Raw genomic sequence first — 26,436 nt, forward strand, 5'->3', positions numbered from 1 at the left:
TTCAGTAGCTGACAACATAAAACTGATAATAAACCGGAGATGACACTAAATTTTATACAATAATGAAAACGTCAAATCTTTTACGATATCGACCCTTATTAATGTCTCTCTCCTTGTCGATTGTTAAAAAAGTATACTTTTTCTGCCAACACTCGCGACAAATTTCCTTAAACTTTTCCCAACCCATATCGGTGTTCACGTGATCGTCATAGGCATGTTTTAAATTCAACTCGTCCTGTTTGAATAGCAATATAAGATTGGCATTATCACGTACCAACTGTTTAGGTATCCTACTATATGTCTGGCATAAGTAGAAACAATCTAACCAACGATGACGTCCCATTGCAAAGTACTGACGAATGGCATCTTGATCTTCCAAAGCCACATCGTCAAATACAATGACGCTGTCCTCCGCAGCTTCCTCCGGTGGGACGACTTGACTCTTATCATTGTACGTGTGAAACGGTATGTCACCCGCTTGCTCTAAAACGTCACTCAGAAACTTGTATTTAGGTTGATTCAATGATTTCGAATAAAGATAAACATTATGAAACTTTACACCGTTCGGATGTAAGAGCAGAGACAACAGAACATTTGTCTTGCCACAGTTGGAAGGTCCACAGATGAGACATCTAATGTTATTCGCCAGCAACGAGCCATGTTTAAGGGAGCGACGAGTCATTGCTGGTTTCACATTATCATCTAGCACAACACTCCAATCTTTAATAGCCAGTGACGTGTTTTGTTTTTTAAGCTTCATTTCACTGTGATGTATCAAATCGTTAGGACATGTATTTTATACTCACACATACACACATACATGATCAAATTTCAAAGGTTTAAATATTATATAGATATATAGGCATACTTTATACTCACGTACACAGTCAAGTATAGATACTTGAGATGATAACACACATTGGCGGGGTTAGTGTTAAGCATAATCCCAAACGACCTAGACGACTGCGATCTCATAGTAGCGGTGGGGGTATTATAAATAATTTAATTAATAATCTACCATTCGAAGCGCACATACCCGGTTACAATTATTGCGGTCCCGGTACTAGATTGAAGGAGAGATTGGCTCGCAACGATCCCGGTGTGAATCCGCTTGACGAAGCTTGTAAATTACACGATATTGCCTACTCACGTGATAAAACATTGGAGGGACGTCATCAAGCAGATTTGCGATTGGCCCAAGCTGCTGAAAATCGTTGGCGTGGTAACAATTCAATTGGTGAACGTATTGCCGCGTTAGCGGTAGATAAGATTATGAAATATAAAGTTAAACACGGTATGGGTATGATTCCCATATCTAAAGTCATTAAAGCAAGTCGTGATGCTGTAAAAAAACACATTGCGAAAAAGAAGGATACAACTACTAATACACTACTAAAAGTGGGTGTAAAAGCTGCTAAACATTTTGTTAAAGGGAAAATTGTTAAGGGACAACAGAAACAGCGAGTCATTCCAATACCTAAGAAAGGCGGTTTCCTACCAGCTTTGATACCGCTACTGGGTGCTTTAGCAGCCACGGGAACTTTGGCCGGCGGTGTTACCACTGCTGCTAAAAATATTTATGAAATGGTCAGGAATAGAAATAATAATAATAACAATGAAAGCAAGATTGTCGGTAGAGGTTTATATTTAGCACCTTATAAACGTGGAATGGGACTCTACATTACACCGGCTAATGAAGCAGCAGCAGCAGCAGCAGCAGCAGCAACAGTAACGGCAACTGCAAAAGTGGCGAAAAAAAAAAAAAACAAGAAATTAGATTTACCTCCGATTGGTCAAGCTCTCACCGATGTGGACATTGTGAGATTTGCACGTAGAGAGAAAATCCCCTACTTTAGGGGTGTTTTCATGCGAGATAATCTCCCAAAGAAACCTCACTATTATGAAACTGGTATTATCAATTTAGACTCTCAGCAGGGTGAAGGTACACATTGGTGTGCCTATGCGAAAAAGGGTAATTATTGTCTATATTTTGATAGCTTTGGTGATTTGAGACCACCTCGAGAGTTTATTGATTATATAAATGATTCCGCTAGTACCAAACAACAGCGCAACATGCGAGTAGAGTATAATTACAATCGATTACAGAAATTTAATACTGTAAATTGTGGACACTTATGTTTGGCCTTCCTGTGTACCAATGCTAAGCGTTTGTTTTAAATAAATATAATGAGCATTACATGCGTAGTTTCATTCTTACATTAATCGTCTACCCGTCAGTATCATGTCTATGACATCATTCACAATAAGTCTGAGCGGTAACGAGCCTGTGTTGAATGTAGACTTTCAACCGGCTCTAGAATTGGACAATGATGGTTTTTACGAGTGTGCTCTCGTGTACTTTAAGACTTTCAACACTATTCCTAATGTTGATAAGAGCAATAATATGTTTCACTATGGGGATGATGTAATCGCAATTCCTGAAGGTTCATACGAGCTCTCCAGTATAATACACCTCTTGAACGAGGAAATGACAAAGAGGGCTAAAGGTGATGGTGAAAAATTGGTGGATATCTTTGTAAATAACAATACCTCCAAGTGTATGATATTCTCGCCAAAGTATGATATTCGCTTTGACAAACCAAACAGCATAGGGTCATTGTTTGGTTATTCAGCGAAAAAGCTTAAAGCAAAAACATCACATTGGTCGGATAAAACAATTAATATAATCATTACAAACACTATAAGAATAGAGTGCAATATTGTGGAGGGCTCATTCGTAAACAACAAGCCGTCACATGTTTTACACGAGTTTTCACCTGACGTCCCGCCCGGCTACCAAATTATTGAACAACCTACCAATATTATATATCTACCCGTCAAGAAGAGTAACAATCGCATACAAAACATTGAATTGCGCATTGTAAACGAGCACGGTAATACGGTAAATTTCCGAGGTGAAAGCATTGCACTTCGTTTGCATATTCGTAAAAAGTAAAAAAAAAAAATGATTATACATAACAATAAAAGCCTTGGTAACAACACCTTCACAACTAGTCGAGATCTTGCTCTCGTCGAGAGAACTACTACAACTCGTCGTATTAACGAGAGACAGCGGCAGTCACTACAAAAACAACAACAACCAAGGAAATTGACTAGAGAAAACAGTACATTTTTACAGAGTATCGGTTTCAAAGTATGTCCTCGTCATCTATCTTAAACATTGGTGAGAAGGTGTTATTCGATGACAGTATAGAAAGTATAGAATTTCACCCATACACTCCGTATAATGACTCTTTCAAAAACAACGATAACATCCACATATGTATCAACCGTCAAGATCTAATTCTACTACCGAGTCAAAGTCAAATATTAGTGGAAGGCACTGTGGAGAAAGGCTGTCTACTGGTCAACAATGGTGCTGCTTTTTTATTTCAAGACATTCGTTATGAATTGAACGGTGTGGAGATTGATCGAGCGAGAAACTGCGGCATCACATCCACCATTAAGGGACTAATCTCATACACCAAGGAAATGGACCATAGTCTTCAGACAGCGGGGTGGGAAGTCGGTGCTGAAAAGATACATGACAAGTTTACATTAACCATACCACTATCTCATTTCTTGGGTTTCGCCGAGGACTACAAGAAGGTAATAATGAATGGGAAACACGAGTTGATATTAAATCGCGCCAGTATAGATGTAAACTGTTTAGATTTAGCACCCGTTGATCCGAATACGGTACCGAAACCGCCGACTCCAAATGGTGAGATTGAAATCACTCGTGTCACATGGAGGATGCCAGTCATAAAAGTATCTGATAAGGAGAAACTGCGCTTAATGTCGTATGTTGAGGGCAGCATACCAGTTCAGATAGCGTTCCGCACGTGGGAACTGTATGAATATCCCGTACTACCTTCCTCAGAACGTCATATTTGGTGCATCAAGACTAGTACTCAGCTGGAGAAACCTCGCTATCTCATTGTTGGTTTCCAAACGGCACGCAGGAACGACAAGACCAAAGATATGAGTATATTCGACCATTGTAATCTTACCAATTGCAGGGTGTATTTGAACGCACAGTATTATCCATACGATCCTTTTTCGGCTGAATTTAAAACAAACAACTATGCGCTCTTATATGACGCATTTACCAATTTCCAACGATCGTACTACAGCCGTGATCATACCAGCCCTCAAGTAAATTATGCTCATTACAAGACACACTCTCCATTAATAGTCATTGACACGTCCAGACAGTGTGACAGCTTCAACTCGGGAGCTGGTGCTATTGATATTAAATTGGAAATGGAGTTTAAAGAGAATGTACCTGCCAACACCACGGCATACTGTCTCATTATCAATGATTCACTGTTTGAGTACAACGCTCTCACCAGTGCCACACGTAAAATCATTCAGTAGAGCATTGACCACCCTCAATTGTAAACGTGTCTTGGAACTTTGAAAATACGTTTAAAAAATGAATTATTCAAACATTTTTTTACCTTCTTACACACCGTCGATTGATTGTTCCGGTGCTGGTGATGGTTGCTGTGAGCTGAGCAAGAGTGTCTACAATCTCAAACGCTGTCCTGCTGGTGCAAGTGCTCCGATTGCAAATATCCATGTATACTTAAAGTTGCAGTTTATTCAAGCTAAAATCAGATTACATACCTGTGTCAGTTTTAATGGCCATTATGAACTCACCTGTGAAGAATGGAATGCAATGTTTGCGGAAAAAGTTGACGTCATTGGAAACTTCTTTCATAGCCCAATGTGTGTTTCACCAGAGCTGATTCAGTGCGATCGTCTTCGGATGTGTATCTCTCCTGTACCGTTACTTTTACTCAGCTGTGACAATGAACCGGTGACGAACACACACCCCTTGGTGATAAACCACATGGAATGGAGTCATATCGAATGTGTTATGGAGTGTATTAACGCACGTATCGGATACTTGAACAAAATAAAGTCTACCTACGAAAACCGTCTCAACTTCTTCAAGAAACATTTCAAGATATATCACCCCGCTAATGTTCAACATGCACGTGTGAGATACGTATTACAAAGAACAATCACACTTACATTTTCACGTCCAGTTGCAAAAATGTTCACTTTAGTTAAGATAATACGTATTTCTAAATAATAAGTTAAGAACAGCAAATAACACAACTACCCTTCATCTATATTTCGTGACCATAACTGTCAGAACATAAGTAACGTAAACAACAAAGTATTTGTGATAATTAGCCATGATTAAATTTATATTAGTTTGCATTAATTATTCTAAAATAAATGAATTTAAATGTAGCAAATACATTTGTTAAATTCAATTTAATACGCTAACCGGATGTGCGGCAATCTTAGCTGACTATTTTATTATGATGTCCAAGCTAATAATAAATATGTAAATATATTTATTATTAGCCTTCCTAAATTCCTAAAGATTTATTTAATAATTTTCGTATGAATTGTATTTGCTATATTTAATTATTATCATAACCGGATGTGCAGGAAATATCGTAGTTTGTTTGTCCCACCAAGAAGGGGTGGAAGGGGCACAATCTAAGCAAATATAAGCGGGTGTCTGGCAGTTGTGGGTCACTTCCCAGTTGGAAAGCTAACGACAACGAACCAAGTTAAGTGTCAATTTTATATTTTTATTATTCGTGATTTTATGACCTGTTATAAATCTTTTTGTGTGATTTCTTTTTATTGTGGTCAGATGGTATGTACGTTACAATATTTAATGTGAATATAAACCTTTGTTGACATAATAAGCGTGATTTTTAATTCGTTTCTAATTACTATGTAACGTATATTCCAACTGATTATTGTATGAGATATTATATAGGTACCTTACGCCAGATGGTATGTACGTTACAATATTTAATGTGAATATAAACCTTTGTTGACATAATAAGCGTGATTTTTCATTCGTTTCTAATTACTATGTAACGTATATTCCAACTGATTATTGTATGAGATATTATATAGGTACCTTACGCCATTTGCTCGCTTTTGTTACTGCTTTAAATTATGTCAAGTATGTACGTTAAGGAAGCCAGTACTTAATAATAAGCCACCATTTTATAGCGATTATTATGCAGCGTACTTACTTGACTAATTTAATGATACAGTATTAACATTTTGTGAATGATGTGATAACAAGGCGGATTATGTAATCGATCAAATGCAGTAAGTTTACAATGTACTTTTACTTATATTTGTTATTTTAAATACACTAATTTATAGCTAAATACTGAATAATAATCATGTTTACCCTTTCTATGTTTTTCATATCCTAAACCTTGTAGTCGTCCCTATAAATATATATTACTCTCAGCTTTAACAAGCTGGTGTTAATTAATTAATGCATTACCGTCTTAGTTCCTATTTCATTAATATAAATTAATTAGATAAAATATATTTTTAGTGGTGAAATAATCTTTACCTTATGCTTTATCTTAATAAATCTAACATCAGAAGTGTAGGATACGACCTTCGTTTACATATTTCATCTATAAATTTCAGAATGAGTGCTGCATCATTAGAAGAACTCTTAAAAGCGATTCGTGATGCCGTCACCACAACACAGCACAATCTGAAGGATGACGACATTGCGCTGCCGTTGTTCGACCCGGAGCGGAGCGACAGCGGAGCTGCCGGCTGGTGCGACAGCATCGAAGCACTGGCAAAGGAGTTCAACTGGAGTGACATCAAAACTGCAGCCAAAGCCGGTAAGGCTCTTAAAGGGTCTGCCTTAAAATGGTTCGAATCCTGGGAACCTTTAGAAGGCCGATCCTGGAATAATTTTCGTATTGATATTACTAATGCCTATCCTGAAAAGAAAAATTTGTCCGAGAGACTAAGCAGGGCTGTTCTTTATTCTTCTGATTCTGCCGAATCCTATAGTGAATATGCAAGGGCGAAATTGAGATTACTGCGAATTACAAAGATTTCTTTCACTGAGGCTCAAATGGTTGAGATAGTTTGCGGTGGTATAAGTGATGTTGATATTAGGATGGCTTCTCTTAATAACGGTGTAACTACTACATCTGCCCTCATAGCCCTACTATCAACATACGCGAAAACCAAGAAAAGGACGACTGATTCTAATAATTTGAAGGATGTCGGTGGCCCAGGTCCCAGTGGAGCTAAGCGATCTAGATTTAATAATGAAAGGAAATGCTTCACTTGCAATAAAATAGGTCATGTCCAGACTGAGTGTTTTAAAAACAAGCAGGTGCAGATGCAAGTAACAAGCCAAGCTCCACAGACTCCTAGGCCTACAGACTTTCGCTCAAAAATTTGTACATACTGTAAAAAGCTCGGACATACTGAGGCAGTTTGTTTTCACAAGCAGCGTGCTGAATCTAGTAATTCTTCGGTAACCACGGTAGCCCCAGCAAAAGAAGTCAATTTTTTAGGGAAGCAGAACTAAACCTTACGCGATGCTTTATTAATGATCATATGTTACATTGTTTGATTGATACGGGAGCAGCAGTGAGTTTAATAAAGGAATCCGTTGCAAGAAAATTAGGATGTCATTTTAAACCAGTGTCTGTATACCTTAATGGTGTAGGTCCCAACCAGATACATATTTTTGCAATTATTAGCGTATTCGTTAAATTCGATGATGTTTGCCTAGAACTGGACATTCATGTTGCCAGAGATTACGATATTGCACATGACCTTTTAATAGGTAGAAACTCTGTTAAGTACCCTGATATTAAAATTGAATCAGATTGTTTTGGTTCTCGGATAATTAGAAAATCGGTTTCAACCAAAACTGAAGTCAATTCTATCAACTTAGCATCAGACTTACGCGACCTATCGTCAAGGATAGATCATTTGGATGACAAATTACAGGAGGAAATAAAAACCATTTTTCAGAAATATCCTTCTGTTTTGGCTGAAACTGGTAATGTTCAAACGGGTGAATTAAATTTGCGTATGAAAAATAGCAATATAGTCCATTATCGTCCGTATCGATTGGCTCCAATAGAGAGGGAGAAAGTAAATCAAATAGTTCGGGAGCTTCTGGATAAAAACATAATTCGAGAAAGTGAGTCTCCTTTTGCCAGTCCTGTTATTTTGGTTAAGAAAAAGGACGGTAGTGACCGACTGTGTATTGATTATCGGGCATTGAACAAAAATTTGGAAAAAGACAGATACCCTCTCCCTCTTATTGAAAACCAAATTGACAGGTTAGGTAAGGCTAAATATTACATTTCCATTGACATGAAAAATGGTTTTCACCAAATACCGGTGTCGGCAGAATCTATCAAGTATACGGCCTTTGTAACACCTAGCGGCCATTATGAATTTATAAAAATGCCATTCGGTATTTGCAATGGGCCCTCTGTGTTTCAAAGAGCTATTTCAAAAGCGGTTCAGCACCTAAAATTTCTGTTAGTGTATATGGACGATATTCTAATTCCTTTTGAAACCATAAACGAAGGATTGGAATACTTAGATGAGACAATTAAGGCCCTTAGTTGTGCAGGATTCACAATAAATCTACAAAAATGCAAATTCTTTGTCGACAATATAGAGTATTTGGGTAGACATATATCGCATGAAGGTATAAGACCAAGTAAGACCAAAGTATCAGCTTTAATTAATTCTCCAGCCCCTCGAAACGTTAAGCAAGTCCGACAGTTAATGGGTTTAGCAAGTTATTTTCGCAAATTTATACCGAACTTTGCTGCTCAAACGGCTTGCATTACAAAACTTACCAAAGCTAACCAAAAATGGGAATGGGGACTTGAACAGGATAAGGCGAGGAATTACATAATAAAACACTTGTCCACCAAACCTCTGTTAACTGTATTTGACCCAAAGTTGCCTACAGAACTTTACACTGATGCGAGTTCTATAGGTTATGGAGCTATACTAGTACAGAAAGTCAATAATAACAAGAATGTGGTTGCTTATTACAGTAAAAGAACCACGGCGACAGAATCTAAGTATTGCTCATACGATTTAGAGACTTTGGCAATTTTTAATGCACTGAAACATTTTCGGGTCTATCTTCTGGGTATTAAATTTACAATCTTTACAGATTGTAATTCTATCAAATCAACTATGAATAAGAAAGATCTTTCACCTCGTGTCGCCCGTTGGTGGACATTTATGCAAGATTTCGATTTTGAAGTAGTGTACAAAAAGGGCAAATACATCGGTCATGTCGATTTTCTTAGCCGCAATCCTGTTCAAACTCCTATTTCTGATGACCAGAAAGTTGCATCTCCAAATAAATCCTCTAAATCGTTGCGCTGTGATGCTTCAAGTGTGGTGCTTAATATAAATTTAATCGAGGAGCCGGAATCTTGGTTACATACTGCTCAACAAAATGATCCTGAAACTCAAAATTTAATAGCTAGGGTTTTAGCTGGAGACCTCGATGAAAATAGATATGTGCTGCGTGATAATTTACTATATTATTGCGTCCAACCTGGTGAGCCAAAATTATACATACCAAAATCATGCAGATTCAACCTTTTAACATGGTTTCACAATGACAATTGTCATGTTGGGTTTGAAAAGACTATTGAAAAGCTTCGTGAACATTTCTGGTTCCCTCATATGACAGGATTTGTAAAAAAATATCTTAAACACTGTTTAACATGCGTAGAACGTAAGGGCACCTCTGGTCCAAAACAGGGTTTTTTACACCCCATTGAAAAAATTCCTATCCCATTCCACACTGTCCACTTGGACTGTACAGGACCTTTCACGCGAACCGATGAAGGCTTTAGATATATTCTTCTATTGATAGATGGATTTACAAAATTTTGTCTATTAAAACCCCTCAAAAGTCTCAAGTCCCAGGATTTAGTGCCACTAATTCGAGATATTATCACAACAATTCGAACTCCTTCTAAAATAATCACTGATCAAGGCACTAATTTTAGCTCCCATCAAATTAGATCCCTGTTTCTTGAACTACATATTGAGCACCACATGGTGGCAACTGGCACACCAAGAGGAAATGGTCAGATAGAACGATATGTAGCGACTGTTATAAATATGTTAAATACTACTTGCAATGGATCGTCAGATTGGCCAAGCGGGTTATGGAAAGTACAACAATCTGTTAATACCACCATACAAAAGTCTACGGGTTTTACTCCTATTCGTTTACTAATGGGTTGTAATGCAAATATCCCTAGTATTCAGGCCCGTCTAAATGAAATAAATATTCCAGAATTGAATACAAACGTCAGAGCAGATCGCGAGCTAGCTCACCAACGTTTATTGTTAGAAGCAGAAAAATTCAAAAAGCGTTTTGATTCTACTAGGCGAGACAATAAAATATTTCAGGTTGGCGATATAGTTTACGTAAACCAGGAACATAGGCGTCTCGATAAATTGAGCCCTAGGTTTAAAGGTCCATACGAAATTATAGCTTTAATGCCGCATGATAGATATTCTCTGAGAGGGACAGGTAATTTACGAAATATGATAGTCTCTAAAGATAAACTAAGGCAATGGCCAGGGGAATGGTTGCACGAGACCGCTGCTAGTGATTCCGAACAAAATTAGTATTTGATTATTATTAATAATCATTCATATAAGCATTTAATGTGTTATTATTATTAAATGTATAATAATTGAAATACACGTTATTATACTTTATAATTTATTTTTCGTGATTATAATTGGTATATAATTTTAACGATTATAGGTATATAAATAATGTATATGTATGTTGATGATGTGATGATAAATGAAATTCTGCACATGGGTCATACACATTTCATTGCATGCTAAAATCATTGGTCGATTTGTTTTGGAGTTCCTATTAAATATATCAAAAAGCTAAAGGTATTTGTTTCAGTTCAATACTTGAGACCTTAATAATTGTATTGTATTATTCACAAACAGACATTTATTTTGAAACATGTTTGACCCATGACAATTTTTTTTTAACCGATTTTTGATTGCTACCGAGACTCACTTGATGTGATAAGTGAAACAGTAGCAATGCAAATGTGATTAGGAAAATTGCTGCCGAGCCTGCGAGCCCTCACTTGATGTTATAAGTGAAAAAGTAGCAATATAGGGATTTGCTGCAGAGCCTGCGAGCCCCACTTGATGTTATAAGTGGACCAGTAGCCAACGCAGGGTGATATATGCTACCGAGGCTCACTTGATGTGATAAGTGAAACAGTAGCATTATGATTGTAAATAGGATAATTGCTACCGAGCCTGCGAGTTCTCACTTGATGTTATAAGTGAAAAAGTAGCAATATAGGGATTTGCTACAGAGCCTGCGAGCCTCACTTGATGTTATAAGTGAAATAGTAGCTGAAATAAGGTACTTCGAGAACGAAGCACCTGTCAGTATGGCCGTGTGAGATACGTATTACAAAGAACAATCACACTTACATTTTCACGTCCAGTTGCAAAAATGTTCACTTTAGTTAAGATAATACGTATTTCTAAATAATAAGTTAAGAACAGCAAATAACACAACTACCCTTCATCTATATTTCGTGACCATAACTGTCAGAACATAAGTAACGTAAACAACAAAGTATTTGTGATAATTAGCCATGATTAAATTTATATTAGTTTGCATTAATTATTCTAAAATAAATGAATTTAAATGTAGCAAATACATTTGTTAAATTCAATTTAATACGCTAACCGGATGTGCGGCAATCTTAGCTGACTATTTTATTATGATGTCCAAGCTAATAATAAATATGTAAATATATTTATTATTAGCCTTCCTAAATTCCTAAAGATTTATTTAATAATTTTCGTATGAATTGTATTTGCTATATTTAATTATTATCATAACCGGATGTGCAGGAAATATCGTAGTTTGTTTGTCCCACCAAGAAGGGGTGGAAGGGGCACAATCTAAGCAAATATAAGCGGGTGTCTGGCAGTTGTGGGTCACTTCCCAGTTGGAAAGCTAACGACAACGAACCAAGTTAAGTGTCAATTTTATATTTTTATTATTCGTGATTTTATGACCTGTTATAAATCTTTTTGTGTGATTTCTTTTTATTGTGGTCAGATGGTATGTACGTTACAATATTTAATGTGAATATAAACCTTTGTTGACATAATAAGCGTGATTTTTAATTCGTTTCTAATTACTATGTAACGTATATTCCAACTGATTATTGTATGAGATATTATATAGGTACCTTACGCCAGATGGTATGTACGTTACAATATTTAATGTGAATATAAACCTTTGTTGACATAATAAGCGTGATTTTTCATTCGTTTCTAATTACTATGTAACGTATATTCCAACTGATTATTGTATGAGATATTATATAGGTACCTTACGCCATTTGCTCGCTTTTGTTACTGCTTTAAATTATGTCAAGTATGTACGTTAAGGAAGCCAGTACTTAATAATAAGCCACCATTTTATAGCGATTATTATGCAGCGTACTTACTTGACTAATTTAATGATACAGTATTAACATTTTGTGAATGATGTGATAACAAGGCGGATTATGTAATCGATCAAATGCAGTAAGTTTACAATGTACTTTTACTTATATTTGTTATTTTAAATACACTAATTTATAGCTAAATACTGAATAATAATCATGTTTACCCTTTCTATGTTTTTCATATCCTAAACCTTGTAGTCGTCCCTATAAATATATATTACTCTCAGCTTTAACAAGCTGGTGTTAATTAATTAATGCATTACCGTCTTAGTTCCTATTTCATTAATATAAATTAATTAGATAAAATATATTTTTAGTGGTGAAATAATCTTTACCTTATGCTTTATCTTAATAAATCTAACACACGCAATATTATAGGTAGTTTGTGCAATGTAAACGATATTGTCGACTCTGAAATCAAGTGTTATGCCACCGATATTTTATGTAATACCTATATTTTCAATTGAAACGGTTAAAGTTTCATGAAAATAAAAATAAAAAACAATAACTAACCTATTTATTATTTATTTTAACATAGAACCCTTATCTTTCTTCCTCCCCTACACCAATGCAATTGTAGGCTGTACAGTAATAACGCGCAGTAATAATTGAATATTACGTCTTTTTTTTCTACTCACAAAGTGGGTTCACCAGAGTATACTTGAAGATATGTAATCATTCACTTGTGTTTGGTCGACGGGAAATCCCCGTTTTCTCTAACCATTCTCAGTCAAGCCCGATGATGCAATAATGACTCACTGTGTCGACACGTGCAAATCATGTGTGGGCGTCGCATGGCGCGTCGCCGGCCAGGCTCCCCTTCCCCGCTTCGCCGCGCACCGCAGACGTCAGCGCATGGCATGATGCAACTCACTTAGTTGCCCGCAGCCCGCCTCACGGCACGACCGTACCGTTGTCTGAGCGAGTGAATTGAAGCATCACCATGGCGTTGTTACATCATTGCAACTTTTGTAACGAAGATGTATTATCAAACTGTTTGATATCTCATTCGGAAAGTGACCGCCACATCCTGCTTTGTGCACAAGAAAAGTCTGCCGACGGTGCTGTTTACATTGTTGACAGTGCCTTCAAGTGCAGAATAATTACATACCGGATTAATGGGAGTGCAGACATTTTGGATCCTAAAATGTATTTGTTGAATATTGGAGAAACGCTTGAAAAGCTGATTACCATTGAACTAAAAACACATAAACATGTAAAAATAAATGTTGAACTCTTTGGTACTTTTGTGAAAACCAATGCTGAAGGTGAAGTGATACGTGATCTAAAGTCATTCAACACAAAAAACGTGGCTCTGCATAAAGACTGTATGGATTTTCCATCGTATTTTGAACAAATATCCTTGTGTATTTCCAAAAAATGTGAAGATTTCAACGAAAGGGACAGCGGTTGGGGTCTCGAGAAGATTGAGTTTCTCAACGTCAACGTTAACAAATATCAACCACTCAAAGGATCTACATATATACCACTGCCACCCGAGGTGCAATCGAAGAATGCATGTGTTAACGTGAAAAATCGTGATAACAAGTGTTTTTATTGGGCCATCATTAGTGCTCTCTATCCAGTTGATAAAAACAGTGATCGTCCCTCATCGTACCCACATTATATAGACATTTTTAACGTGACAGGTATAAAAGATCCGGTTTGTCTCTCGGACATTAAAAAGTTTGAAAAATTAAATAAAATCAGTGTTAATGTATATGGTATTGATACAGATAAGAAAAGGGATGACAGGGGTCTGACTATTGTACCTCTACGTATTTCGAAAATGTCTTGCGAAAATCATGTAAATTTGTTATATTTTGAGAGAGGTGATGTTTCACATTATTGTTGGATTAAAAATTTGTCTCGTTTAGTGAGTTCGCAAATTAGTAAGCATGGAAAAACAACATGGATATGTGATGGGTGTTTACACCCCTTTGCAAATAAAAATAAACTAGATCGACACCGAGCAATTGGTTGTGGGGAGACACTTGTAGAGCTACCTAAGCCTAATAATAAATACTTACGTTTCAAAAATTATAAAAATAAAATGAAAGTGCCATTTGTAATTTATGGTGACTTTGAATCGATTTTAGTTCCGTTAGATAATGAAAAGTCTACTACTACAAGTGCTACTTGTAACACCCATAAACATGTGCCATGTAGTTTTTCCTATTATATTCATTGTGAATATGACAATAATTTATCCAAATTTGTTATCTATCGCGGTGAAGATTGTGTGGAGAAATTTATACAGAGCATTCGTGAAGACGCTGATAGAATCATAAAAATCTTGCAAAAAGTCGTACCACCAAAAAAAAATTACAGCGACAGCACCGGTGCTAACACATCCTCCAATATATGTCATATTTGCAAGAAAAAAATTGGAGATGATGAAGCTTATGTAATTGATCATTGTCATTTAACGGGTAATATTAGAGGCAAAACACACAATTCATGTAATTTGAATTACCAATTACCAAAGTTTATACCAGTCGTCTTTCACAATTTGAGCGGTTACGATTGTCATCTATTCATTAAGGAATTAGCCAAGATTAAGGGAAAGTTAACCTGCATTCCCATTAACAAGGAAAAATATATTTCATTCAATTTAGAGATTAACGAATACAGTCTTAGGTTTGTCGACTCGTATAAATTCATGTCAAGTAGCCTGGATAAACTAGTTTCAAACCTTTCACAGGACCAATTCAAAATACTACCACATTTCTTACCACCATCCGATAATTGTTACGAGCGTGAGAAATATATGAAGTTACTTACGCGTAAAGGAGTTTTTCCTTACGAGTATGTAAGTGACTGGAGGCGGCTTGAGGAAACTGCGCTACCCCCTCAGGCCGCCTTCTATAGCAGCCTCACGGACTTAAATATTTCCGATGAGGATTACCAACATGCAAAAGATGTTTGGGATGCGTTCAATATTACAACTCTGGGTGAATACTGTGACTTATATTTAAAGACAGATGTTCTATTATTGGCTGAAGTGTTTGAAAACTTTAGACAAGTGTGTATAGGTGCGTATGAATTAGATCCGTGTCAATATGTCACTGCACCCGGTTTGAGTTGGGACGCCATGTTGAAACATACCGAAGTATGCCTAGAATTGTTTACGGACTATGAAATGATTCAATTTATAAAGAAAGGTATAAGAGGTGGTGTCTGTCAAGCGTCAAACCGCTATGCTAAGGCCAATAATATATTCATGCATGATTATGACGTGAATCAGGACAGCAGTTTTATCATCTATTTGGATATAAATAATCTTTACGGTGATGCCATGCGACGCCCGCTTCCAATCGATAACTTTAGGTGGATGAGTGAAGACGAGGTTAAACTGTTTGATATATCAACACAACGGATAGACTCTGATGTTGGATATATATTGGAAGTAGATTTGGAGTATCCACATAGCTTACATGACTTGCATAATGATTACCCTTTCTGTGCTGAAACCAAACTACCAATTGAGGGTAAAATTAAAAAGTTATTGCTAACATTCGATAACAAAACCAATTATGTTGTGCACTATGCTAACCTCAAACTATATATTGAAAAAGGGTTAATTTGTAAGAAAATTCATAGAATTCTCACTTTCAATCAATCATCTTGGCTAAAATCATATATTGACTTAAATTCGCAAATGAGAGTCCAAGCTAAAAACAGTTTTGAAAAAGATTTCTTTAAACTCATGAATAACTCCATATTCGGGAAAACTATTGAAAATGTCGAGAAAAGGGTTGATGTCAAGTTGTGTAAACAGTGGGATACTTTGCACAGCGAACATAAGCAACGAACAAAACCTACATATGGTCTCGATCGTTACATTTCCAGACCAAATTTCCACAGTGCCTCTATTTTCTCTGAAGAACTGGTAGCTGTGCAAATGAACAAAACCATAATTGTATACGACAAACCTATTTATGTAGGTTTTAGTGTATTAGATTTGAGTAAACAAATCATGTACAACTTCCACTATGATTACATGTTAAATAAATACGGTGATAATGTAAGCCTTTTATACACGGACACCGACTCTTTTGTTTATCATATCAAAACAGATAACTTTTACGAAGACATTAAACCTGACTTGCAAAGCAGATTTGACACTTCAGATTTGCCTCAAAACAACGTATATAATTTACCACAAGTCAATAAAAAGGTTGTGGGCATGATGAAGGACGAAAACAATGGAAGAATAATACGAGAATTTGTTGGGTTAAGGGCAAAAATGTATGCGTATATATTAGACTCGGATGACAATAACGAAATTAAATGTATAAAAAAAAACAAAGGTGTTAACGCCGCTGCTGTACGTAGGTTAAATTTTAATAAATACTATACCTGTTTAGACTTGAGTAAAACTCTCTATGATAACATGTATAATTTGATTAGTGATAAGCACAATATGTACACTCAAATTAGAAGAAAGAAAATTCTCTGTGGTAAAGATGAAAAGAGATTCATTTTGAACAATGGTAATAAAACCCTTGCATGGGGACATTGTAAAATAGCTAAATTATTGGTAAATAAATAATTACTCATTCACTTTTAAACTTTTTTTATTTATTTCAGTATACCTATCTATCTACACACCTGCGCATACATGATCATTTCTCCACATTATTGTTCAACGAGCTATAGGAAATTTCCCATTCCCAATTCAAAAAGCAGTGTATAGGTTTTTAAAGTGTTGGCAATGCGCGTGTAACAATTCTAAAGGTGCAGGCATCCATAGGCTACGGTGACAGTTTATCATCAGGCGGACAGTATTTGCCACCGACGTGGTATAAATAAGTTCACCAGTACCAGGAATCGGAATTAGGTCAGCTAAAAAATACCTATTACATAATATAGAGTGGTTACAACCGGATATAAAAATGTATTTTTCTTGAATACCTGGATATTCGATATTTATTTATTATTCACATACAGATATACTCGACTTTGCTAGTTAACGACATACTTAGGTTTAGAAACTCCCTTTTCTAAAAAGTGTGATGTAAATGTTACCAGATGTAACTAGAAATAGTTACAACTTTTAGATTAACATGAAACATCCCGTAATGTAAGTAAAAACATGTATGTTTAACATTACGACTAGTACCTGGATAAATATCGAATACCCAGGTATTCAAGAAAATATACATTTTTCTATCCGGTTTTAACCACTCTATATTATGTGCTCTTGCAAATATGCCCGTATGCATATTTTAAAACAAACTTATTGGGCAGTTGGAAAAGTACAAAGTCCATATATTTGTTGACCACAAGCTCCAAAACCAACCGCACCTGGAGCAAGCCGATGCCATCGACCTGGACCTTGACGCGTACACGTGCTCTGTGGCGTCAGATACATACAAAGTAGCGCCAATATACAAACATATAAATATATATATGCATATTTTAAATCTAACTTATTCTCTCTCTTATCTCGATCGACCTCGACGCCCACGTAGGAATTTGCAGGTGGCCGTCGGCGCCACGGTGGCGGCTGATGCAACACGTCGGGAGATAAATACCTAAATTGAGCCAGTAACGAGAAATTAGGACCAGTTTCACCGTGACGGGGTGGCCTAGGGGTTCATGACGTTAACTGGCTAAAGACGCCCCGGTCAGCTAAAGACGCTGGTTCGAATCCGACCTTCGCCACTGGAGGCCACCTCGTCACTTTTTGTTTGTCGTACACGTACAAAGTGGTGCCATCTATTTTAGCGAAGTTTTCCCTCGGGAGATAAATACCTTAAACATAGAAAGTAGCGCCAACTGGCGAGGATATATGCACAACTACCAAGGGGCGCAGGGCCAGGGGCAGCGGCGGGGAGGGGGCGGGGGAGGGCGGGGAGGCGGCGGGGAAGGGGGCTAGTGGCGCCATCTAACGGATCTTTGCCGAACTACCAAGTGGCGCAGGCCAGGGGCAGCGGCGGGGAGGGGGGCGGGGGGGGGGGGAGGTGGGGAGGCGGCGGCGGGGAAGGTGGGGGGGGGGGGGGGTGAGGGGGGAGGGGGGAGGGGGGGGGGGAGAGGGGGGTGAGGGGTGAGGGGTAGGGGGAGGGGGTGAGGGGTGAGGGGGGGGTGAGGGGGGGGGGAAAGATAAATACCTAAAGTGAGCTGGAATCGGCATATCCTCCCTACTGCCAATAGTCATGGTAGGTATTTTTATATCAAGAAGAAAAAAAAAACAGAAAATCTTTGTCGAACAAGGAAACGAATGTAGGTTCTGATCTGAGTTCTGAGAGAGTCAGAGATAGGTATATGCTATTTCCCTGTCGCTCTTAGCAATAATAGATACTTAGATCGAATACTCTTTATTATATTATGCAGTTACACGAGTTTCACCGTTGTTGGAAGTTTACTTTCCATGGACAGCTTCAGATTTAACATGAAATAATAAATATAAAGCCAGGTTACCTGCTACCAAATTAATTTTAACTTGATTATTAACTATCTTGATATTGCTTGCAGCCGTGCAGCATTGCTAACTGGCAAACCGAGCCACCAAAATGGCATGTACGGGCTACACCACAGCGTGCATCACTTCAACTCCTTTGACAACATCACCAGCTTACCAAATATACTTAAGGGCCAAGGAATATATACCGGTGAGCTTTACCCGTACCATGAGTCACTGGCAGTGTCAAAACTGACATATAGGCTATCGAGAACGTAATTTACTTTCTATACATCTCGCTCGCACTTATATGCGAGTACGAGTGACGAGATGCATAGAAAGTAAGTTACGTTCTCGATATGTCAGTTTATGTCAGTGCCGAACGGGTGATAGCCACACTTGTCTGTCTGTATGTTTATGTAAGACGTGTAAAATCTAAGAAAAATTCGTGATACAAATTTGACAGCTGATGTAGATGGAGCTGTACAGCTCTGAACCTGTAGGGCTAAGATGGTCGGCTCTTTATCGTTTGTCACCATGCCTGTCACGTTCTAACAAGTATCTAAGTGCAAAAGTGACGGGGATAGTGACAAGCGATAAAAATGGAACCATGCTGCCACTCCTGAACATTTTGCGGTCAGTCTGGTTGTCTGAATTAGATTTGAAAATCTAGTGACCACAAAACGTAATATGATGCACTACGACGCCATCTTTAAATGTTGAAATTAAACAATTTACACGGTGTTTTACACTTGCCATAGGGCATGTTTACATACTGATTATTTGGGACGATCGATATTTGAAATGTAATTGATATGTCATAGATCTTAATTGTTTGGTGAATTTAAGTATAATGACCGAGTTACAACACGGTATTGATTACTTTTTACGAGAAAATAAATAAATAAAATAAAAAGGCAAAATTAAATATGCTATTAATTTTCCTGTACTTAGCCATACCCCGAAGTTAACGCAAATTAAAAAAGCACCGTGAATACTTCTTCTTTATGTTGTGAAATTGTCAATCTAAATTATTATCCATGTGAAATTATTTAAGTAAATTGTTCGCCATCTATTCCAGCTGTCAAATTAGAAGACACGATATTTATCTTAGTTTTTTGCATTTCTGTCCACACTCAGCACTGATTCACTAAAAGAGATTTTACATTAACATTTTGAATTAACACAACACCTCACTTCACATCTATAATAATGCTATTGTAAACTTCTTCAGGTATAATCGGCAAGAAGCACATAGGGCCGAAGAAGGTGTACAAGTTCGACTTCGAACAGACGGAGGAGAACAACCACGTTAACATGGTGGGGCGCAACATCACGCACATGAAGCTGCTGACCAGGACGTTCCTGCAGCTGGCCAAACAGGAGAATAAGTAACTTCATTCATACAAGTATTAAATATATTAATACGGGTTTCCTGTCAATATGGGATACCAATTTCAATCCAGCATCACTGGTTAGCCTTTACCTGGGTTAGATACTTTACCTGGTCAACTTGATGATTGTTTAATGATGTAAACAGCTTTTTATCGGCCAACTTTTGATGATAGCATTCTGTTGTTTGTTTTACAGACCATTCTTCCTTTACATCGGGTTCCACGACCCGCACCGCTGCGCGCACAGCACGCCGGAGTACGGCGCGTTCTGCGAGCGCTACGGCAGCGGCCAGCCCGGCATGGGCCGCGTCGCCGACTGGACGCCCTGGTACTACCAGTGGGACGAGATTGAGCTGCCCTTCCATATACAGGTTTTTATTTTATTGACTACTTTTATCGCAATGAGACCCTCGTTTACTATTAGCCGCTTTATGGGATGTTTTTGTGTGCTATTCTGTCGAAAAAAAACCTGAGACGTTAATTACAAAAAAGTACTTAATATTTTTAGAGTTAATTAGGTGCTACACAGCGTCGAGTTCAAATTTTTAGTGTGATGAAAATTAGTATTGTGAAAGATATTGTTTAAATTAAACGGTTTAACCATTTTCAGGACACAGAAGCGGCCCGAAGAGATGTAGCTGCTCAGTACACTGCCATTTCGAGGCTGGATCAAGGTATTAATCTCATCTCTAACGAGTGTAGTAGTATTACTCGATGTGACTCGATCTAGGCAACGTTTTTCAAGGAATGTTCAATTTACCGGTATTCGATCTATTTTAGGCGTGGGCTTAATCCTCAAAGAGCTAGCAGCAGCTGGTCACGGCGACGACACGCTGATAATCTACACCTCCGACAACGGCATCCCGTTCCCGTCCGGGCGCACCAACTTCTACGAGCCCGGGCTCCGCGAGCCGCTCCTCGTGGCGTCCCCGCGAGCCCCGCGCAGGGACGAGGCTTCCTACGCGCTGGTCAGCCTGCTGGACATCATGCCGACCGTGTTGGACTGGTTCGGAGTACAGTGGGAGCATGAGGAAAGCAATGATATTTGGCAGGATGATACGCCTAAGAGTTTGCTGCCGATTTTGGAAAAGGGTGAGTCATTTTATAGATTGTAAGTTTAGATTGAATTTCAATGGCGTACCTGTGCCACATTCTAATACCACACTCATAACACGTGACGATTATTGTCCTGTTAAATGTGTGTGGTAGTAAAAAATCGTGGATTCAAACCTTAGTTATGCCGCATGGAGCAAAAAAATCTTTCTAAAATAAATTCAAAACGAATACCGAAAAATTCGGTCAGGATCCTTATCAAACACAGACGAAAAGTTACAAGGCTATCAAGAGAGTCGATAATGCAGGGCATGATTTTGCGCCACGTCGAAAATCAATTTTAAAGCCACGTGAGAAACAAACGCAGCAAACGCTATCCTTTGCTAAAGGTGAATTCAGTATATGTCATTGTATTTTTGTCAATAATTGCCGCCGATGGCGTTAACCCGCCCCCCCTCTTCACATAAAAAGAAAAGGTGATTACCACCGTCTGGAATTTTTTTATAGCTACATGTACGATCTGATTACGACTAATAAAGCCAATGGCAGATGGAGTTACGAAAAAAAACCGCAAACGGAATAAACCACCGCTATATTAATTTAGCTTCCCATTTGGTCAGAGCCGCTGCCGTCGGACTTGGACGCGGTGTTCGCGTCGCAGACGCACCACGAGATCACGATGTACTACCCGATGCGCGCCGTGCGCACGCGGCGCTACAAGCTCATACACAACCTCAACTACGGGATGCCGTTCCCTATTGACCAGGATCTCTATCTGTCTCCTACTTTCCAGGTACGAATACGGGGGTAAATTTCGTTAAGTCGAAATTGTTACTGATCTACATTACCTACATTTTGAAGTTCCATAGGAAGTGTGTTTTACCCAATGGTGGTTAAACATAGGTATACAATTTTTTTCATTTGTTGCCTTATGCGATAAAATGGTAATATCCCTGGTATACGAACAACCTGCTCCCGCAACTTATAGGTACAGAAAAAATGAACTTGTGAGAGAGAGAATGCCTATTCGTCTTGAAATTACAAAGTTTGATAATAAATCTTAATTTTTACTTAACTCTTCCAGGACCTCCTGAACCGCACCCGCTCCAAGCAGCAGCTGCCGTGGTACAAGACCCTGGGGCAGTACTACTACCGCCCGCAGTGGGAGCTCTACGACATCCGAGCGGACCCCACCGAGTCTAATAATTTACACGGTTAGTATGGCTCTTATTTACTACAGATACACAGGACTTTGTGTTACATGCATAGTGATAGTTGTTTAACTCATGTGGACCTAAGAACTTAATCTTAGTTCTCAAAATAAAGCACCGTATATTTAAAATAAATTGGATAAAGATCTTTATTTGCATACTAATACATGTTACATACATGGAACTTCGAAAGGGTATAGCAAAATAAACGGTAAGTAGTTCATTTTTATACCATGCACGAAATGAAGAACCATATAATTATTAGAAAAAACATGAATCAGATAGAATTAAAACGTCACTATAACAGTTTTCATATTTATTCCCTATTGGCAAATCGTTTTAACAGTTCTAAAAAAGAAACTGGTTTGACTATATAATAGGAAAATAAAATATTTATTTTCAGGCAACTAAAGTCCATATACCACCCATATTGTCCAGGTCCATATTGCAAACTAATAACATACACGAGTGCAAAAATAAAAATCTTAAAATCAATTTGGCGACGCAGTTAATAAAAATAAAATTATTGACATCCACATCTTATTCAGATTCGGTATTGGATGCACGTCCTTCTCTTCTTTTCAAGAGCAAGAGGCAGCTAGAGTATTAAAATCAAAATTCAATAATTTATTCTGCAAGTGGATCTTAAAGGCTCTTTTACAAGTAGGTAATATTGGGAGGTTGGTTTCTGTCTCAGTCTAGCAAACTGCGTTCGCTTTTATAGAAACGCTTAACAATCGCAACGTTGCAGGTGAGCCCGCACTGGAGCACGTGGAGGCGTCTCTGCGCGAGCGCCTGACGAGCTGGCAACGCGCCACGCGCGACCCCTGGCTGTGCTCGCCCGACGCAGTGGAGGAGAGCGAGCAATGCCGGAGTTTGGACAACTCGATAATAAAGTGTCTGCTCTAGCTACCTTTCACAATATCGTGACGTTATCCAAAGAGCATATAATCACTACGTTTTAACGTTATCTACGAAAGTGTACCGGAATGCAAGGCGTTGGTACGCTTATTCGTCAACAATATCACGCAACTGCTCCATAAATGCCAGTATTACGTTTCGTTTACAACTAACGTAACATCATCGATCAATGCAATTTATCGCGTGACAAGATTTATGACAAAGTGGTCATGCTAGTCGTTCCGGTAGGAACATTGCTTTATACAACCCTATATTTTACTATGTATAATTTTGTACTAAAATGACAGGTCGGTTAAGTTAGGTTATCTTTGGACAAATTGGAAAATTGAGCTGTCCTTTTAAGGGGCTCCCCCGGTTTTCATCGATTTTTGACCCATTACCTTTTTACCACTACAGATAAAATTATAAGACGAACGGATATCGGTTCTTCAATCTTTTATTTCCATTCTTGTCTACCGGATTTTGAAAGAAATTAATACTTATTTAAGTAAGTATTATGTTTTTTTAAACATTGTCTCATTAATCACTTTTTTCTCGATTCTTGTGGATCTCACATAAACGAAATCTACATAGTTGGGTTCGTCTTTAACGTCTCCAAAAACTGGTCAGAGATTTTAATTTTAAACTAATTAACACAAAATTTGTGGCCAGAAAACCAGTTGTTGGCCAAAAATTGTTCAATTTTGATGCCAAATATCGAAGACAATGAACTTTGAAGTAAATATGAGATACTATAGTCTATATTGTATAAAGCCGATGATGTTAATATGATAAGCTGCAAAAACCATAAGAAAACGAAGGGATTCAGATAGAAGGTCTTTGGCGCCAGGGAGCCCCTTAATATCTGAGATATAAAAACAAGACAAGGTCTTCTTTGTGATTAAATTTTTTAACTTATATTTAGGTAGGTAGTTGAAATACCAATTAGTATTCACTGAGGGAAGAATAACCATGCTATCCTAACCAAACATACCTACGTACATTTTTGATGAAATTTCCATTTCGGGAGAAAACCGTTTCTACTTACTAAATCTTAACAAGTCACTTTGATTTTGATCTCTCCAACATAGTATATTCTAGGTTTCGCTTAATAAAAAACATTTATTTCAGACCAGGTTGATCCATATAGGAAAAAAATACAGTTTTTATAAAACAAATGGCTTAATTCAACCAAATTTTACTATTTGTTCCCTCTTATGAAATAATTGTGTTACAAACAATAATACTCAATACTCATGATCTTTGAACTTAAATAAATGTTTATAATAAGACATAATCACATAAATTTAATAAAAATGTAATAAATGTTGTGTGTATGCTACTGCTACTTGATCTGTACTCAAATCTTGCCAGAAGGTATGTGTCAACTGTGTGTATGGTCTGTCGTACAGCTATTTTAGTCTTAGAATGTACTGGAATAAGATTTATATGTCATGTTTTATTTTTTACACTAAATTAAGTATTTCTATTTTAGTATTCCCTAAACCTAACTTTATATAACAATAGACTGTTTCTTAGAACTGAAAATATAAACACCATCTCAATGTATCGTAACTCTTTATTTTACAATACTGTTTACATGTAATAAAAATAAAATCAACAATTATCAACTTTTTATTTTATAACCTAAACCACCTAATAAAAGATAAATTTATAAAACTGACTGCTCAATTGCTGACCAAATTTTAAGTGGAGGTAAGTATATATTATTATTATAAATACATATTTATAGTTGAAACATAACACTTATACTATGGTAACTTTAATAAACAATGAAAGAACAGGACAAATAATAACATGACTCTCTCAGAGTTTAAATACATTATTATTATATATAAGTCATATAAGTATGAAAATAGTATCCAATAAGACACCATATTAAGATTTCTTTCCCCATTACATAGCTGCATTTTTTACACCAAAGCACAGCAGCTGCACTCATCTAGTCACACGAAAAATACATGCCGTGTGGTGCTTTGGAACTTCCAAACTTCTAGTCTAGCCACATATAATGCTTAATGGTGTTCCCACATTGGCTGTTATAATATGTTTTACAGTACATATGGTGCTACTTTACCGCACTAGTGTGCAAATTAGCATATTACGTTACTGTGTCAAACATTTAAAGGGCCATATGTACTGTAAAACATTGTACGATACATGTGCGAATACATAATTCGCAACTCGTGTCGATTTAAAACACTCCCTTCAGTCGTGTTTTAATTTATCACCACTCGTTTCGGATTTCCTATTTTTCGCACTTGTATCGTAATGTACTATTAAAACATTGTGGGACAACATAATAAAACACTATTAATACTCCCACATTATGCCTGATACACAATGTTATGTTACATTTTATAAGAGCCAATGGGAGCCCCATAACTAATATTTCCTCTTGCTAAAATGGAATGCTATTCTTACTAAGGCTTGGATCTCCTGCAATCCCCATACAGAAGTTTTATGACTGTCCGGTTGAAAAACACAGGTTTAAATAACTAAATCTTATGAGATTTCTAATTGCATTGTAAGTCTCAGATAGTATCTATATTATGGTATACAAAATCCTTCACTGGAAACTGGGAATATAAGTTGTTCTTGATTTACCATGTTTCAATTGGCTAGCTACCTCAGTATTTCCATACCCTAATGGATAATGAAAATGGTGTTTAGGTCACTTCATCATGCAGATGCTAGTAGTCCTCGTAGAACTCATTGAGACGTTTCGCCCTCATTGCAAGCTGCTCATCTAGACCGTGGATGTGCTTTATCAATTTTTCATTCTTCAAGGCCTAAAACACAAGTAAATTATTGCATTAAATCCTTTCCTTTTTCTATCCTAATTAACTGTCACAAGAAATTAAACGATACAGTATTCAATGTAACAAACTGATTGGTATTTTGATGACTCTACAAGCTATACTATACTATGACGACTTATCAACTGCAGTAATTTATGTTGCAGATACGCCCCCATAACCTCCCACATTTTACACAAAGAGTTAAAAGTATATTCCAGAAATCTTACCAACTCCTCAATGCTGTCAAGCCGCTTACTCCTC

At 37.3% G+C, this 26,436-nt stretch overlaps 1 protein-coding gene across 1 annotated transcript in view; it reads left to right on the top strand.

The window, feature by feature from the left end:
* LOC133522450 (N-sulphoglucosamine sulphohydrolase) overlaps positions 1 to 24,973 on the top strand; it is a 32,389-nt gene extending 7,416 nt beyond the window's left edge. The window contains exons 3-10 of the mRNA XM_061857809.1: positions 18,870 to 19,006; positions 20,030 to 20,186; positions 20,386 to 20,560; positions 20,800 to 20,863; positions 20,970 to 21,281; positions 21,863 to 22,035; positions 22,327 to 22,456; positions 23,205 to 24,973. Of these exons, the coding sequence (XP_061713793.1) occupies positions 18,870 to 19,006; positions 20,030 to 20,186; positions 20,386 to 20,560; positions 20,800 to 20,863; positions 20,970 to 21,281; positions 21,863 to 22,035; positions 22,327 to 22,456; positions 23,205 to 23,362 (1,306 nt within the window). The 3' untranslated portion in view covers positions 23,363 to 24,973. The remainder of the gene's footprint in view (positions 1 to 18,869; positions 19,007 to 20,029; positions 20,187 to 20,385; positions 20,561 to 20,799; positions 20,864 to 20,969; positions 21,282 to 21,862; positions 22,036 to 22,326; positions 22,457 to 23,204) is intronic.
* The last annotated feature ends 1,463 nt before the right edge of the window (positions 24,974 to 26,436 follow it).

The sequence above is a fragment of the Cydia pomonella genome, chromosome 10, assembly GCF_033807575.1.
Source record: "Cydia pomonella isolate Wapato2018A chromosome 10, ilCydPomo1, whole genome shotgun sequence".
In the NCBI taxonomy this organism is placed as follows: Eukaryota; Metazoa; Arthropoda; class Insecta; order Lepidoptera; family Tortricidae; genus Cydia; species Cydia pomonella.